The 15,167-nt window shown below is 34.0% G+C and overlaps 1 protein-coding gene across 1 annotated transcript in view; it reads right to left on the reverse strand.

The window, feature by feature from the left end:
* Positions 1 to 462: 462 nt before the first annotated feature.
* The window catches only part of LOC150101817 (protein NEDD1-like), a 193,866-nt gene continuing 179,161 nt past the window's right edge, over positions 463 to 15,167 (reverse strand). Inside the window, exon 12 of the mRNA XM_090399912.1 lies at positions 463 to 692. Within this exon, the coding sequence (XP_090256038.1) occupies positions 588 to 692 (105 nt within the window). The 3' untranslated portion in view covers positions 463 to 587. The remainder of the gene's footprint in view (positions 693 to 15,167) is intronic.

The following is a 15,167-nucleotide window of genomic DNA, read 5'->3' on the forward strand; positions in this document are numbered from 1 at the left end:
TGTTACTGTTAAGAAACTGGCACTTATTATTATTTATAATGTTGTCATTTAAGTCTTAGTAATTTCTAAAAGATCGTCTGTTGGTACATGGCACAAGACATAAGCTTGTGCATCTGTGTAATTTATCAGTCTATACAAAGCACCAATGCTAATAAATAAAAAGCCCAAATTGTGGAAGTGGGAATTGCAAAAAATCTACAGTATCCAGTTAAATTATAAATATTTCTTGTAATTATAATCTAATTATATAGTTATTACTTATTTTGAATGATTAGACTAAAAACTCAATGCTCCTAGTATTTTACGAGGGTAAATATATATATGATGCAGTAAGTTTATTTAGAGTTGTTAAACTGGTTTCCTTAAAACAATTAAAAGAGTAATATCTTGCCCATAAATAATAATTTAAATTTAATGACATATTTAAATTAAACTTAAAAAACATGATAAGGCACAGGTATATGTAACAAGTCAAAAGCCTCACAGAGACCAAATATCTAAATATTCAGAACACTATTAGTGTTGAATTCTGATATGTACAAAACTGAGGCACTTTGTGAAGGCATATTATTTAATGATGCATTCTATCAAAATGTAGCTTTCAACTGACGATTTTCTTCTTTTAATCTTTCAATTTCTGCTATCAGTTCATCATTAATGGAATGCTGCTGCAGCATGTTCCTGATTTCTGTCTGTAAAATTAAATCACGACAAATTCAGTAAAATATTTCAATATAGTAAATAAATACACACACACGATTATTACAGAAAAATTATTTTTACTACATGAAAACCCTGCTTAATTTTAATTAAATCAATTCCAGTAATTATATTTTGAATAACAATGATCATTACAATGCAAAATAGGGGATTTTGAGTTATATGCAAAAATCCGATTTCTGCATTAAAGTTAGGTTCCCAGAGATATAACAAAATGAAATTTAACAGAAATCGAAGTATTATTTGCCATTATACATCAATGAAATATCTAATACAGATTGTGGCACCCCAATTTCACATGTTCAAAATCTTAAATTTCAACTAAAAGCTATGTAAGTAAATAATAGTAACAGAATTTATTCATTATGAAAAATATAGGAGAAAAAAAAAAAAAAAAAACTGGCCTAAATATTTATGTATGACAAATTTGAGATTGATGGTTACTGCAACAATGACTGAGGCTCATGGAAAATCCCCAAAGACTCAACCACTTGTTTTGTATAACAAATGCGCAATCTATAAGTCATTTCCCTGGGCTTCCATATATAAAAATGCCTTTGTAATAAAGTACTACTATTCTTAAACTCTTCAAGTGTTATCAGATCATAGTTGTTGATTGAAAAGATAAGCACATCTCATTGAATAACTGCTTCTTTATCAGCTGTTTATTATGTGCTTATCTTTTCAATCAACAACTACGAGGAGTAATAACTATTAAGATTGGAAGTTATTGAGTTATTGCCTGGATTAATGACAAAGACTTGGTGACAAGAGTGAACTATATTTTCTGGCAAATCACTCAAGTCTGAATTAGAGTGTGCCCTAAGATGATACTAATGGAAAACCAATTCTGAAATAAGACTGTAATCTAGATCTTTGTTATTTGTAAGCCAAACTGTATATAAAAGTGCTTTTTAAACAGCTGCCTCATAGCTTAGGTTTAGTAATAAACCAGGAAGGATTTGAATCTGAATTCTTTCTCTACACTGACACCAAGAACAGCTTTGGGCTGATATCTTTTAGTTTTACTACTTTATTACTTCAACCAAGGTTGAACTAATGTCTTTAAAGTCATATTTCCATATATAAGCAGCACAAAAGTGTCAAAAAGTTCCCCTTTGTTTGCTTACAAAACTTTGTAAGCAAACAAAGTTTATGCCTGAAGTATTTTCAGGACTGGGCAACTTTTGACACCTTTGTGCTACTTGTATATGGAAAGATGACTTCTGCATTACTTCAACCTTGGTATTATCACCTCTGGGTCTGTCTCCCACTGATGAAGCCTCAATAAAGGTCAAAACCTTTCTGGGTAGTGACCCTTCCCATAATGCATAGCAGTATACATCTACAAGGAGATGTGCTTTGCATTATGGGATACTAAGGCAAGGTGATGTGAATTCATTGGCATCTTTATGCGAGTTGCCTTAGTCCTGAAATAGTTCAGGCACAAACTTGTTTGCATACACTTGGATAAAGGATTAAACCAAGAATATAATTTCTTAGTATTATTGATTTATACTTTCAATCAAGGTTTTCTCCTTTATAAATGGGCAGAATCATTCAAAGACTGTTAAATACCAACAATTTCATATATGATATGCTTTATTAACTAGTTTTCCAATTAAAACAAAATTTAATACAAGCATATTGTCTCCATACTTTTGGATACTAGAAAACACTAAAAGAGAGAGTTGTTACATTATGAAGTGATGATAATAAAAGAAACAAGAAAAATAACTTACATTAAAGATGTTAATGGTAGCTCCAACACAACAACCAGATGACTATAATGGTATGGTTTCTTTACCTGATATCAAGAATATCACAGACAAAATAGCAAAACACCTACAAGAACATAACTTAAAAGTTGACTCTACAAAAAAACTCCATGATGTAGATTGCCAAAACAACCACATCAACATATAAAAAGATAAGAGTTTACAAAATCTATTGCAATTGTGGGCAGAGGGAAATTCTGGAGAAATCCATCTAAAAGAACATGTCAGAGATGTGGAGAAAAAAATGAGCATATAATCTGGATTGGCCTTTCACATTACCAACAAAAATAGCAATCACAAATACAAATTAAAAAAAAAAAAAATCATACATAGAATTTAATACAGGGTGTTTCAAAATGGTGTATACAACTTTGCAGGAGAACAAAGAATAACTCAGGAGATGTACAAAAGCTGAGTAAGTGTCATAGATGGCGTGATACGTCACACCATTCGAAAATGGCAACTTGATGGTACAGAGTGAGCATGCATGTTGTGTGTTTTAGTTTGAGAAAACAAAGTCTGCAACACAAGTTCAGAGGAATTTCTGGATGCAATACAGTGAAGAAGCTGTTGTGGAAGAAGTTTGGGAAAGTTTCCAGAGAAGCCCTGGAAAGTAAACCAGATGGGCATCTTGTCAAATTGGAATTCCATGTGACTGTATGTGTGTTTTACGACACCATCTACATTTAAGGCTCTACAAATATTTGAAGAAAGACAATAAGAAGATATGGCAGGATTTCTGTAGAGAAATTATAAGTAGGACAGAGTAAAATGAATACTTTTTTGAACACAATTGTTTTCAGTGACAAGTGCACTTTTCAAGTAAGTGGACAAGTAAACACTCGCAACTGCAGAATTTGGGAAAGTGAAAATCCACACACACACACACACCATTGTAGAACATGTTCGCAGTACCCCAAAGGCTAACTTTTTTTTGCGCCATAAGCAAGAAGAAAGTGTATGGACCCTTTTTTTTTTTTTTTTTTTTCAAATCGGTGACCTTGTAGAATGTCCAGATACTAACCACAATTATGACAATGACCACGACTTTCCAACAAGATGGAGCACTTCCTCACTACCTGACAGATGTAAGATCATACCTCAATACCCATTTTCCAGGCAGATGGATTGGTAGGGGGGGTGCCTGTAGCATGGTGACAGCATTCCCCCGACCTTACACCATTAGATTTTTTTCTTGTGGGGTTTTGCAAAATATCAAGTGTTTATACCACCACTACCAGCCAATTCAGATGAACTGTGTTCCAGGATTACTGCCACCACTGCTGAAGTTACATGATATGCTCTGGTGTGTGTGGCAGGAAATTGATTACAGATGGGAGGTCTGCAGAATTACTGGAGGCAGTCATATAGAACTTTAATTGTCTATGTTGAAACTTCAAGTGTTATACTACATTTGCATTGTAATAAAAATTGTTCATCTATCGCTATTTACCTTCTATTGTCATTCAAAGTTGTATATCCCCCTCTTTTGAAACACCCTGTACACAATTTAAAGAGACTAGTGAGATGATACAATGCTCCATCTAGTGTAATAAAAACCAAGACCTGATGTAAAATCAACTCTGGGCAGCATGCATAAGAAATCTACATATTGATGAATTAGGCTATGATGCAAAATATGTTATATCTTATAACAATGACCCATGCTGATATCTTAGTCCTACATCTGTCACATTTTGAATGCATCAAAAATTTGTTATTTAGAAATCCTAATGACATTTATGTCCCCTGTTTATTCATCTTTATTCCAAGTACTTTCTATTGATTACCTTTTCCATCCAACAAACATATGCTTTTATGAATCTTTTTCATAGTTCCACATGTATGTTGAAGGAGAGTAAATATCTTATCTTTCTTAAAGCTTTCTTTGCCACTGCATTTCTACATCATACATTCTTTTCACTTCTAAGCATCCTTGTTGCTCTTATATTTATAGATAAAATAGATTTTAAAAAATGAAAAGGTTCATATTGGCATTTTTAAAGTGAATAAGTGAATGAATAGATAAATGAATAAGTGAGTGAATTTACAAATGGAATAAAAAGAAATTCATTTTTCAGATATCTATCTATCTCTGAAACATAAGACATTGACATACAATCATTCTCATTAAGGTTAGGTAGGTGTAGAAAGGCCTGATAATATTCTTTGAACAGTTTTGCATGTTTAAAGGAAGTGCCATATATTAATGTCATCAGTAGCTAATCCAATAGTCACCTAATTGTGGCATTCTATGTTTCTGAAAATGGATGCAATCCATATGTTCTTCACATCTCCCTTCATCAACCAGTTTGTCCACAGAAATTATGATTACATGAACAAGGAATTTTATAAACCACGAAGGAAGTGAAAAAAACTGAATATTTTTAGGATATCAGCAATTTTTTCAAAAATACCTTTTTGAAAACATAACAGGGTTTGTTTGTTTAGGCATACATCTAATATTTTGTTAATGGTGTTTATTATTTGAATAGTAAAAGACCATTTGAGCATGGGGTCGATATCCAAAAGTTTTAATGACACCAAATTTCAAACTTAGACGGATTGAAATCCACATGACATCTCCAGTAAGATGCAAAGCTTGATAATCTGCCAGAAGAGATGTATGAGAAAGTCCAAAACAGTACAGTGGTATCTCGCTAATCCGAACTAATAAAAACCGTGCTCATTCAGATTAGATTATAATATAATCTAATCTGATTATAATCAGATTCTAATGATACGTCAATTTAATTCTGTAAATAAATGAAGTAACTAACAGAAAAAAGCTACTGTACTGTAATGTAAAACTTTAAAACTAATACAGTACACAAGTTTGTTTTAGTAAAAAAAATTAGTTTGTATGTACCTGTATTGTTGAGGATTCTGATTTAATAAAATTGCATAGTTCAGTACATAACTTAATTTTCGTAAAAAATATCACTTTCTTGTACACAACACAAAAAAAAGTTTTGTTTTTTATTTCTAAAGTAAAAAGGAAAAAAAAGTAAAAAGTAGTAAAAAGGTCACTGATTTTCTTTTGCTTCTTGGAAGCTAAACTTTTTTCAAATGCTTCTTCTTGGAGCTGCATTAAGCAATAAAATTTTATGGAATGGCGTATCATTCTGCTTAGCCTATTCTATACACATATTAAAACTGTTAACTGCCTCTTCGTGTTTTACTTTTTTTTCTTCGAGTTCTTTATCATCAGCATCTAATTTGATTTTGAATTCACTTTCGGTTCTACCTGTAATCCATTCCGTAACAACTGTTTGTGAAATTTCAACATCTGGATTTATATATTTAACCAAATTATGCACATTTTGAATTTCCTCTTTTTGTGTCTCACCGTAGTTATCTTGGTAAATTCTAGAAGGCCACAGTTTTTTCCATGACGCTCGAATTGTTTCAGGTTCAACGGCTTCCTAAGCAGCAATTGTGCAGTATAAAAAGAAGCAAACGTGGACACAAAATAAATTAAAATAGGCCCACAGTATAACCGTACAATCGACAGTATGAAAAAAATACCATACTGTAATAATAATACGTAATAAATAAAACTTTTTTTTTCTTTCAAACTACAGTTCGGATTATTGGAGGGTGCGGACTAAAGAGGTTCGGATTAGCGAGATATCACTGTAGAGGGGAGAGCCATGGATTCACCACTCTCTCTCCCCACCCTTGGCCAACTTCTTTATGGAGACTTTTGAAGAGAAAGCCCACAAAAACCCACAGTTTGGCTTCGCTACGTGGATGATGTGTTCACTATTTGGCTACATGGCTCAGACACACTCCACTCCTTCTCAACACACTTAAACAACCAACGCCCCAGAATCCTGTTCACCTTGGAAAAAGAGGAAAACAACAAGAGGAAAGCCTCCCTTTCCTAGATACTCTAATCATGTGCCAGCCTGATGGATCCTTGGTTTTATCTGTTTATAGAAAACCCATCCATACAGGCAGATACATTCACCAGTATTTCCCCCTCCAGAATAATATGGGATTATTAAAACACTATATAACAGGGCAAAATTAATCTGTTCAGATGACAATGCCCCCTAACCACAGAATTAAACCACATCCCTAAAACTTTCTTAGCCAATGGCTACACCCCCCCCCCCCCAAATTAAAACCAGTAAACCACAACCACCCTCCCCAATAAAAATTACACTAAATCTATCACCATTCCCTATATCTGGGGAAACCTCTGAAAAAATAACCCAAATCCTTAAAATATATGACTTGACTTCTTGTTACAAACCATATAAAAAATTGGCATCCCTTATCCACTCCACCAAAGACCAACCACTTCCCCTAGACCTACCTAGGGTATACCAGGTCCCTTGCAGCTGTAAAGCTGTAAACTGTCCTACTTTGGCCAAACAGACAGGACAGCGATTATCGGGATTTTGGAACACAAAGACTACATCCAGTTTCACCAATACAGCCACTCTGGTCTTGCAGACCATGCTCTGGATACACGCCACAGAATACGTTGGAAGAAAGCCAAAGTAATACACCGCAGCAAGTTTAAGTACAAAAGATTATTCATAGAATCTGCCTCATCTCTAAAAAACGTTCCAAACCTTAACAAATTTGGGTGCATGAGACTGCTCCAAATTTGGGAGACTTAAATCATGAGAACATCATCCAAACGGCCAAGACAACCCAATATAGCCCACTAGGGGGGCACCATTAGGACTTTAGGAACAACAATAGTTTCTTATCTTCTGCCTCATTTGCTTTTTGTAGTGCCTGCATGCACATGTGATATTTGTATGGTCCCATCAAGATGCCAATGTGATGTTGCCGAAATATAGGAAGTATTTATTAAAGTTTCTTTTAATTAATATTCCAGTATATGTTGTGAATTCCTTAAATAATTTAATAGTCATGTGTTGCCAACGTATAAGCCTTTCTACAAGAAATACCACTGTATTGTTCTTTTTTTTCACAGAACACCTGATGTGTCGATGAATATTTATTAATCTATATCATCACCAAAATTATACCAAAAATGGGAAATCATCATCAATTTCCTTATATGTACTCTCAAGAGATGTACAGGATACTATGACAGTACTACACATATTTCTAATCTCCTATCAATAATTTTTCTCCAAATTAATATTAGTATTCCAACACTGACTGTTGTATCTAACATTTTGGTCTTCTAAGACACTTCCTGACTGAATCAATTCACTTAGATCTTTCTCTGGACTGATAAAGTTGCCATCACCGATTCCCAAGATAATTAAACTAAATTACACAGTTCCAATTCTCTAATAATAAGAACCAATCACAATGCTATAAATACAAAAAGATCCTATTTAATTTCATCCTAGTAGCCTAGTCGTGAAGTTATTTCATGCACAAACTTTGTTTACTTAAACTTGGATAAAGGATGAAACCAAGATTTCTTGGCATCTTTAATTTATAGCATAACAAAGTGAAAAAACTTTCATCTATCTTTAATCCAGAATATTTTAGTAATAAGGTGTGAGACCTTTTGACTACTTGTATATGGAAATATGACTTCTGCATTACTTCAACCTTGGTATCACTTCTGGGTTCTGGCTCCCACTGATGAGACCTCAATAAAGGGTGAAGCTGGTCTGAGTATTGGCCCTTCCCATAATGCATTGCATTATACATATCCATAAGGATGTGCATTATAGGATACTAAGGCAATTGATGTGAAGTCATTAGCTTTTATATACGAGTTTCCAGTTGTGAAGTTACTTCATGTGCAAACTTTGTTTGCTTACACTTGGATAAAGGATGAAACAAAGAATATAATTTCTTGACATCTTTCATTTATAATTTCATCCTCTTGGTAATCCTATATACAACACAGAATTTAAGTCAATTTTAACTTATGGATCTGAGAGCTGGGTTAGAAACAAAACACTTGACTAAAGCCTAGAGACAGATTATGAAAGTCCTGAAAAGATTAGGGGGTTATACAGATGCCATCAATGGCAATTTTAGCATCCAGGAATGCATTAGCAAAGCTAATCTCAGGTATTATGGTCACTTAAACAAATGGGAGAGGAAAGATTAGCAAAATAAGTGTTCTCTGCCAGGTTGGCAGGAAAAAGACCCAGAGGAAGACCAAGATATAGGTGGATTGATACAGTAAAAAGTGCCTTAGAAGAGAGAGAAAAATAACATCTGATAACGTTTGGAGTCTTGACAAGTAACAGATTGATTTGGAGGAAAATTGTAGATAGGAAGTTAGTGGAGATGTTTCATGTAGTACTATCATATTCTGTATACCCCCCCCCCTTGAGGGTAGATGTTAATAATTTGATGATGATGGTAATCAAACAAAATAAATTGCTTTCCAATCACCCAAACTCCCCGTTACTCTTAAACTAATCCAACTCCTCTTAATACATAATTTTAACCATGCAACAACTCACAGTCAATTTTTGCACTGTTTACCATCTGATGACAATTCTTACACCAGCACTACCATCTTACTGCTGGTTCTGAATATATTTCATTATTTTTTGCTCCTTTTGTCTTGAATTTTTGTTTTTAAAACATTTAGTTTTCAAAATTTTTCCTTTCAAAATCTATAGTCCATTTGATTCATCATTTTCCTTGTTTACTGGTCTTATTTATACACTGTTATCAACACTATTCTCTTACTGCATGGTCTCGGCTAAGTTTGTCGACAAACATTTTGTCACCATTCCCTTCTAAAATATACAACTGGGTAAGTCTTTTAAATTACTCTTTTTAGCCTAGCATCTAGTTGGAGATATGGGGTAGCTCCATTACCTATTAAGCTCTGCTAACATTTTCTTTCCCATTCTGTTTAAGTGACAATACCATCTTCAATTAACCCCTGCTCACACATTCTTGGCTAACAATGTCAATTCCTTTCTAATATCTCTATTTTTAATATGATTATGTTGATGTTATCTGTTTAGTTCTTTATTCGTTCTCAGAACTTTCATATTTGTGGTCTCAAATCTTTAATCAAGTGATTTATTTCTAACCCAACTCTCAAATCCATAACTTGGTTCAAATGCTGTTTTGTATACTGCTAGCTTTGGCTAATTTCTGTTATTTCATATAAATTTGTTCAGCTAGCTTCCCACCATATTACCAGCTTTACTTGTTGTGTTGTCCATTTTCAAATTTAATTTGCCACTCTAGCTGAAATATCGTACTTGTTCTAGTATGCAACTGAAGTTTTCTACATTCCTGCCTATTTTCATGCCAAATCTGTTACTGTTATTCAATTTAGTTAGTCCTGGAGACTTACACTAGATGGGAACATCAAGAAGAATAATAATAATACAGAAATTAGCTAAATTAAAAGATGCAGAAGATGTGTATGGCCCGTGTGTTGAGGACATCATGTTGGAGGCTTAATGGATTGTATACAGCACTCAGAAAGGATTAAAACAGAATTAATACTTCCTATATTTCATCTCAGTCACTGAGACATCTTCAGGGATTACAAAAAACTAATGTAACATATACACAAATACCACACAGTACTAAGCCAACTACGTGGGGTGACTCTAAAGTCCTATCTATGTGGAGTGCCCTCTATGGGCAGTAGTAGATGGCCTGGAATGTAAGGTGGGATCTCTGATGATTAATGTTTCCCAAATCTTAGGAAGTTTAATGCAACCATATTTATTTAAATTTGGTTGATTTCTGAGAGCTGCTGCAGATTCTAAAAATAGTCTCTCTTTTTTGAATTTACTGTGGTGAAGCATGGTGGTTTTTTTCCCAAGAGATCCTGTGGGTTGTATCCAAGACATGGTCAGCCAGACCTAACCGACCATAGTCGTGGTTGCAGATATATGACTTGTGTTCCTCTAAGCAGATGGATGCTGATCTGCCTGTCTGTCCAAAGTATGCCAGCTTACAGGAACAGGGTACTTTATAAACTTACATAATATATTCTCAGTATAATTTTAAAATGAAAAAAAGACACAAGCAACTTTCATTTTGTTTGTGTCTTTATTCCATTTTTAATTATACTGAGGATACCTTTGAATGTGAGTGAAAATTTTATATGAAATAAATAATTTCAGGTACATTTTTCTTTGTATTTTCAAGAAACATATGCTTTTCCCAGATCTACAAAACTTAAATATAGATCCATGTTATTTTCTCACAATTTCTCAACTGTTGGTCTGGTTATGACAATTTCTAAGATTTAGCTTTTTATTTATTTATTTTTTTCTGTTGCTCCCACCCATGAAAGGTTATTTGAAAACCTATAGTGCATTTTGTAATGTGGATGGGCTAAGGTTTTTTTTCTATTTGTATCAATTTTATATATATATTTTTTTTTATATTTTAAATTTATTTTTAACAGTCTGGAAACCCTGCTCTAGAGATCAAACATAGAACTTTTTCAAGTTACTTCATGCTTCCAATAAGTGAGGTGGTGGTCTCTCACACTAAGCAATGAAATTTACCTCCCACAATCAATCACAACATCTGCACCAGAAGGCAGGATTCGAACCAGCAGTTTGTTGGTTGTAGAGTAGGCATGCTACTCACTTAGCCAACCAGAATGGCATTTGGTTTGTTGTTTACCAGTCCCCCCCCCCCATATTAAGCATATTTGTATAAATCTTATCTGAATGCTTAGTAGGGAATTCCCCCCCCCCCATACACACTTTATATATGAGCAATATGATAATTCTACTCAGTTATTTAGAATTCGACCTTCTGAGTTATGCAGTTGAGCCACTTAAAGCTTTACATATCTATACTTGAACATTTCCGGTTACTGATGCCTTCTTCGATCCCAAGTATCAAGTGCAGAATATTTCCCACCTCTGTTTCAGTATTGTTTATATAATTAAAAGATTTTTCAAATAATTCACTCTGGGACATCCAGAATATTCTTTAGTTTTTATGTCCCAGATTTTTTTTCTTCCATTACTAAACTATTGAAAAACAATGGCCAAAAGACATTTTGACATTTATCTGCTATATCCTTACCAAAGTCTTTCCATGTAAAAGAAATAAAATATTGCCCAGGACTTTCAATATGACACTTTCTTTTCCAGGATTGCTTCTTTAACTTCTTGAGTCATCATAAAGTTTTGTTTTTGCTATCCTTGCAAACATTGCAATGCATGCACTCATGTCAGAACCAATCAATGTACAGTGTTTCCTTGATATTCATTGGGGATACGTTCCAAGACTTACTATGAATAGCAAAAATCTGCAAATAATTGATGTCTTTTCCTTAATTACTCCACTTCTCAGAAAAAACATTTTTTAAAAAATAAATGTACATCCATTTGTATATTCAATAGAAGTTCAATAGCTCATTTCTTCCATACCTTTTTTTTAAGGAATATTTTTCTTCTTATAAATGGCAATGAAATAAAAACAAGAGAAATCAATAAAATCATTATTAAATTTGTCAATATATTTAAATTAAAACTGAAGAAAAATTTTCTTTTAATCCTACATACATGAACACACATATCTTATTAGTTAGCATAAAGGAAAAATATTAATCTTTTTTTACAAAAAAAAATATGTATAAGGAGCTGCTTCTTTTTTTTTTTCTTTTTGCTTCATTTTGTTGTACAGCATGGTTTATGGTGCAAATGCCTGTTCCAATTCACGGATTTTGTGGTTTAAATTTCTAAAGTCTTTAAATAGATCCACAAAAGACCCTAGCATCCACTGGTTCACATTTGTTTTCTCTTCCTTTTCTTTATCTTCTATATCAGTTTAACTTTGTATAAGCTAATTAAGATCCTCTTGTGTTACCCCATAATTAAGTTTTTATAACAGCTCTTCTACTTCCCCAGGTATGTCAGACAATCCCTCCCCTTCAATACAATTAACCATGTTAATAATTTCTTGTATTTCTTGGCCAACAAAAGGAATTTTCCTGGAATTTTTCATGGCTTCAGTCAATTTTCTTGCATGACATATGCAAGTCAGATCCCAAGCAGACCCCCCCCCCCATGGGTGACAGGTGTTCTGTGAATAATTCCAACTGCAGAGTGAGAGATTGTGAAAAGCAAGGGATCAGCGTATTCTACTGTTTTGCCATAGGTTTCTAAAGTTTAATTCTTATTTTCAAACTGTTTCTTTTTTCTCAAATAATATTTGTATATTTGAGTCAACAGATAGGGTCATTTATGGATCAATGTTAGATCACCAGGAGAAGACCTCAATACAGCCTTTTAAGGAATGAGAATTGACTGGGACTTCTCACCCTATCATTTCATACTAATGTGGGATTTAAACAAACAAACTTTATTCATACTGACTTAAACCAAAACAAAATTGATATACAGCATGATGGAATATTATGCCTTAAACAAGATCTCTCCCCCCCCCCCACACACACACCCAATGTTTTCATCGGGAAACCACAGTGAACAGTGAAAATAGGATCCAATTCCAACTCAGCATCAGAAGTATCAATGAAAAAGAAGTGGAACTTGCAGAAGAATTAGAGAAGTGCCAGGTGAATAATGCTGATATCAAAACAAGTGGGACTTCTAAATAACAACAAATACAAGATGTTATATTCAGGCATTAATGATCAGGAAAAGGATAGAGCAAAGTACTCAATACTACATATGAGGGTAATCTTCTTGAATGGCAGACAATATCAAGTAATGTGTGCAAGCATCAAACTGAGGAATTGAACAATAAAACATATTTTTCCCTATAGATCCACAGAAGTTTCAACTAAGAAAGAAATGGAGGAATTCTCTAAGTCACCAGAAAAGAACTGACATAAAGAAAAAGGAAAGATTAGTCCTTGTTAATGATCTAACAACAGAGTAAGAAATGAATACCAGACATACAGAAATGTTTTGGAGAAAAGAACAAAGACTAGTCATTACTAATACCATGTTCCAAAACAAAGATGTGCACAAATTCATATGGAGAGAAAAGTCTATGTTGTTGTTGATAGCAATATTTATATGCTGGCTCAGAACACAAGAGTACAAAGGACATTTGAAATGGAAAGTGACCATTAGGATAAAACTGCATATCATACTAAAATAAAAAATGTGTAAGAAAGTTTTAAAAAGAATCAAAGTCCATAGCTATCAGTCAGATTCAAATATACAAGTATTATTCATTATGAGGGTGCTTAAGGTCAAAGCTGTATAACTGAGAGGAAACCTCCACATAGCCTTTAAAGGAATGCTGAGAACCGACCAGGGGCTTCTGACCTAATGTCCAATCCTCACCTTCTTGTGGTGCACCCTGTTGGGTATCTACCTGGATACTGAACGAACGAGCATGGGCTGGCAATTTGAGATTTAGCCGACCAAATTGTATTCTTATTGGTTAAACCAAAATAAAAAATGATGGTACATCATGACAAAATTTCATGATGGCTGGGGCGTCGCACGGTTAAACAAGGCCCCCGTTGTTTTCGCCAGGGAACCAGGGCGAACAGCGAAAAGTCAGCTACTGGAACAAATCTGAAAACAAACCCCAACTCAACATCACCAGAGTTAAAGATCGGTACTATCAACGTAAGAAGCCTGAATGGCAAAGAAATGGAGCTAGCTGAGGAATTAGATAAGTACCAAATCGACATAATAGGGTTGACTGAAACAAAAAAGACAAAAACTGGTGATATCTTTCTGAGCAATAAATACAAAATGTTATATTCAGGCAATGACAATCAAGGAAAAGAAGGAGTAGCCATAGTATTTAACACAAAATACGAGGCTAATCTTCTTGAATGCCAGTCAGTCTCAAGTAGAGTAATGTGGGCAAATATGAGAATGAGGAACTGGACAATGAGACTTATTTGTGCCTATGGTCCCAAAGAAGGGTACTAAGGTAGAAGTGGAGGAATTTTTTGAGCCTTTAGAAAAAGCCACTGACACAATGAAAAATGAAAAGTTGGTCCTAGTTGGGGATCTAAATAGCAGAGTAGGAAATGATTGTGAGCCATACAAAAATATTTTCTGAAAATTTGGAGAAAAGATCAAAGCTAATAATAATGGCAAATATCTGTTGGATTTCTGCTCAGGACATGGACTGGTTATTACTAACACCATGTTCCAACATAAAAATGTGCACAAATTCACATGTAGAGAAGAGGCTAGGAATAAGAAAAGTCTCATTGACTATGTTATTGTTGATAGTGATGTTTTCTCCCTGGTGCAGGACACCAGAGTGTACAGAGGATTTGAAATTGAAAGTGATCACTATTTAGTCTTGAGCAAGATAAAATTGAATTTCATATTGAAAAGAATAACATGTAAGAAAGTTTTAAAGCGAATAAAAGTTGAGCAGCTCTCAGATGTGAACTGTACACTAAAATACACAAAGATTATTGAAGAAAAAATGAAAGAGTTTGAGAACAGGAACCAAACCTTGGAGATTCAGTGGCAAGACTTGAAGAAAACTCTGATTGATTCTGCCAGAGAGGCATGTGGTGAGGTTGTCTGTAAGGATAAAAAAATCAGAACTCCCTGGTGGACACAGGAAGTTAAAGAGGCAGTGAAGGAAAAGAAGAAAGCATATCAAAAGTTCCTGTCAATTAAGTAAGCTTGTGCTCTTAGAGAATATAGAGACAAATGCAAGAATGCTAAACACTGTGTAAAACTAGCTAAAGAAAAGTCATGGGAGGACTTTGGCAAGAATATAGAAAATAAATATCAAGAAGGTGGCAAAACATTC

Source organism: Typopeltis vanoorti, chromosome 11 (genome assembly GCF_054136105.1).
Source record: "Typopeltis vanoorti isolate ZY-2024b chromosome 11, IOZ_Tvanoo_1.0, whole genome shotgun sequence".
Lineage (NCBI taxonomy): Eukaryota > Metazoa > Arthropoda > Arachnida > Uropygi > Thelyphonidae > Typopeltis > Typopeltis vanoorti.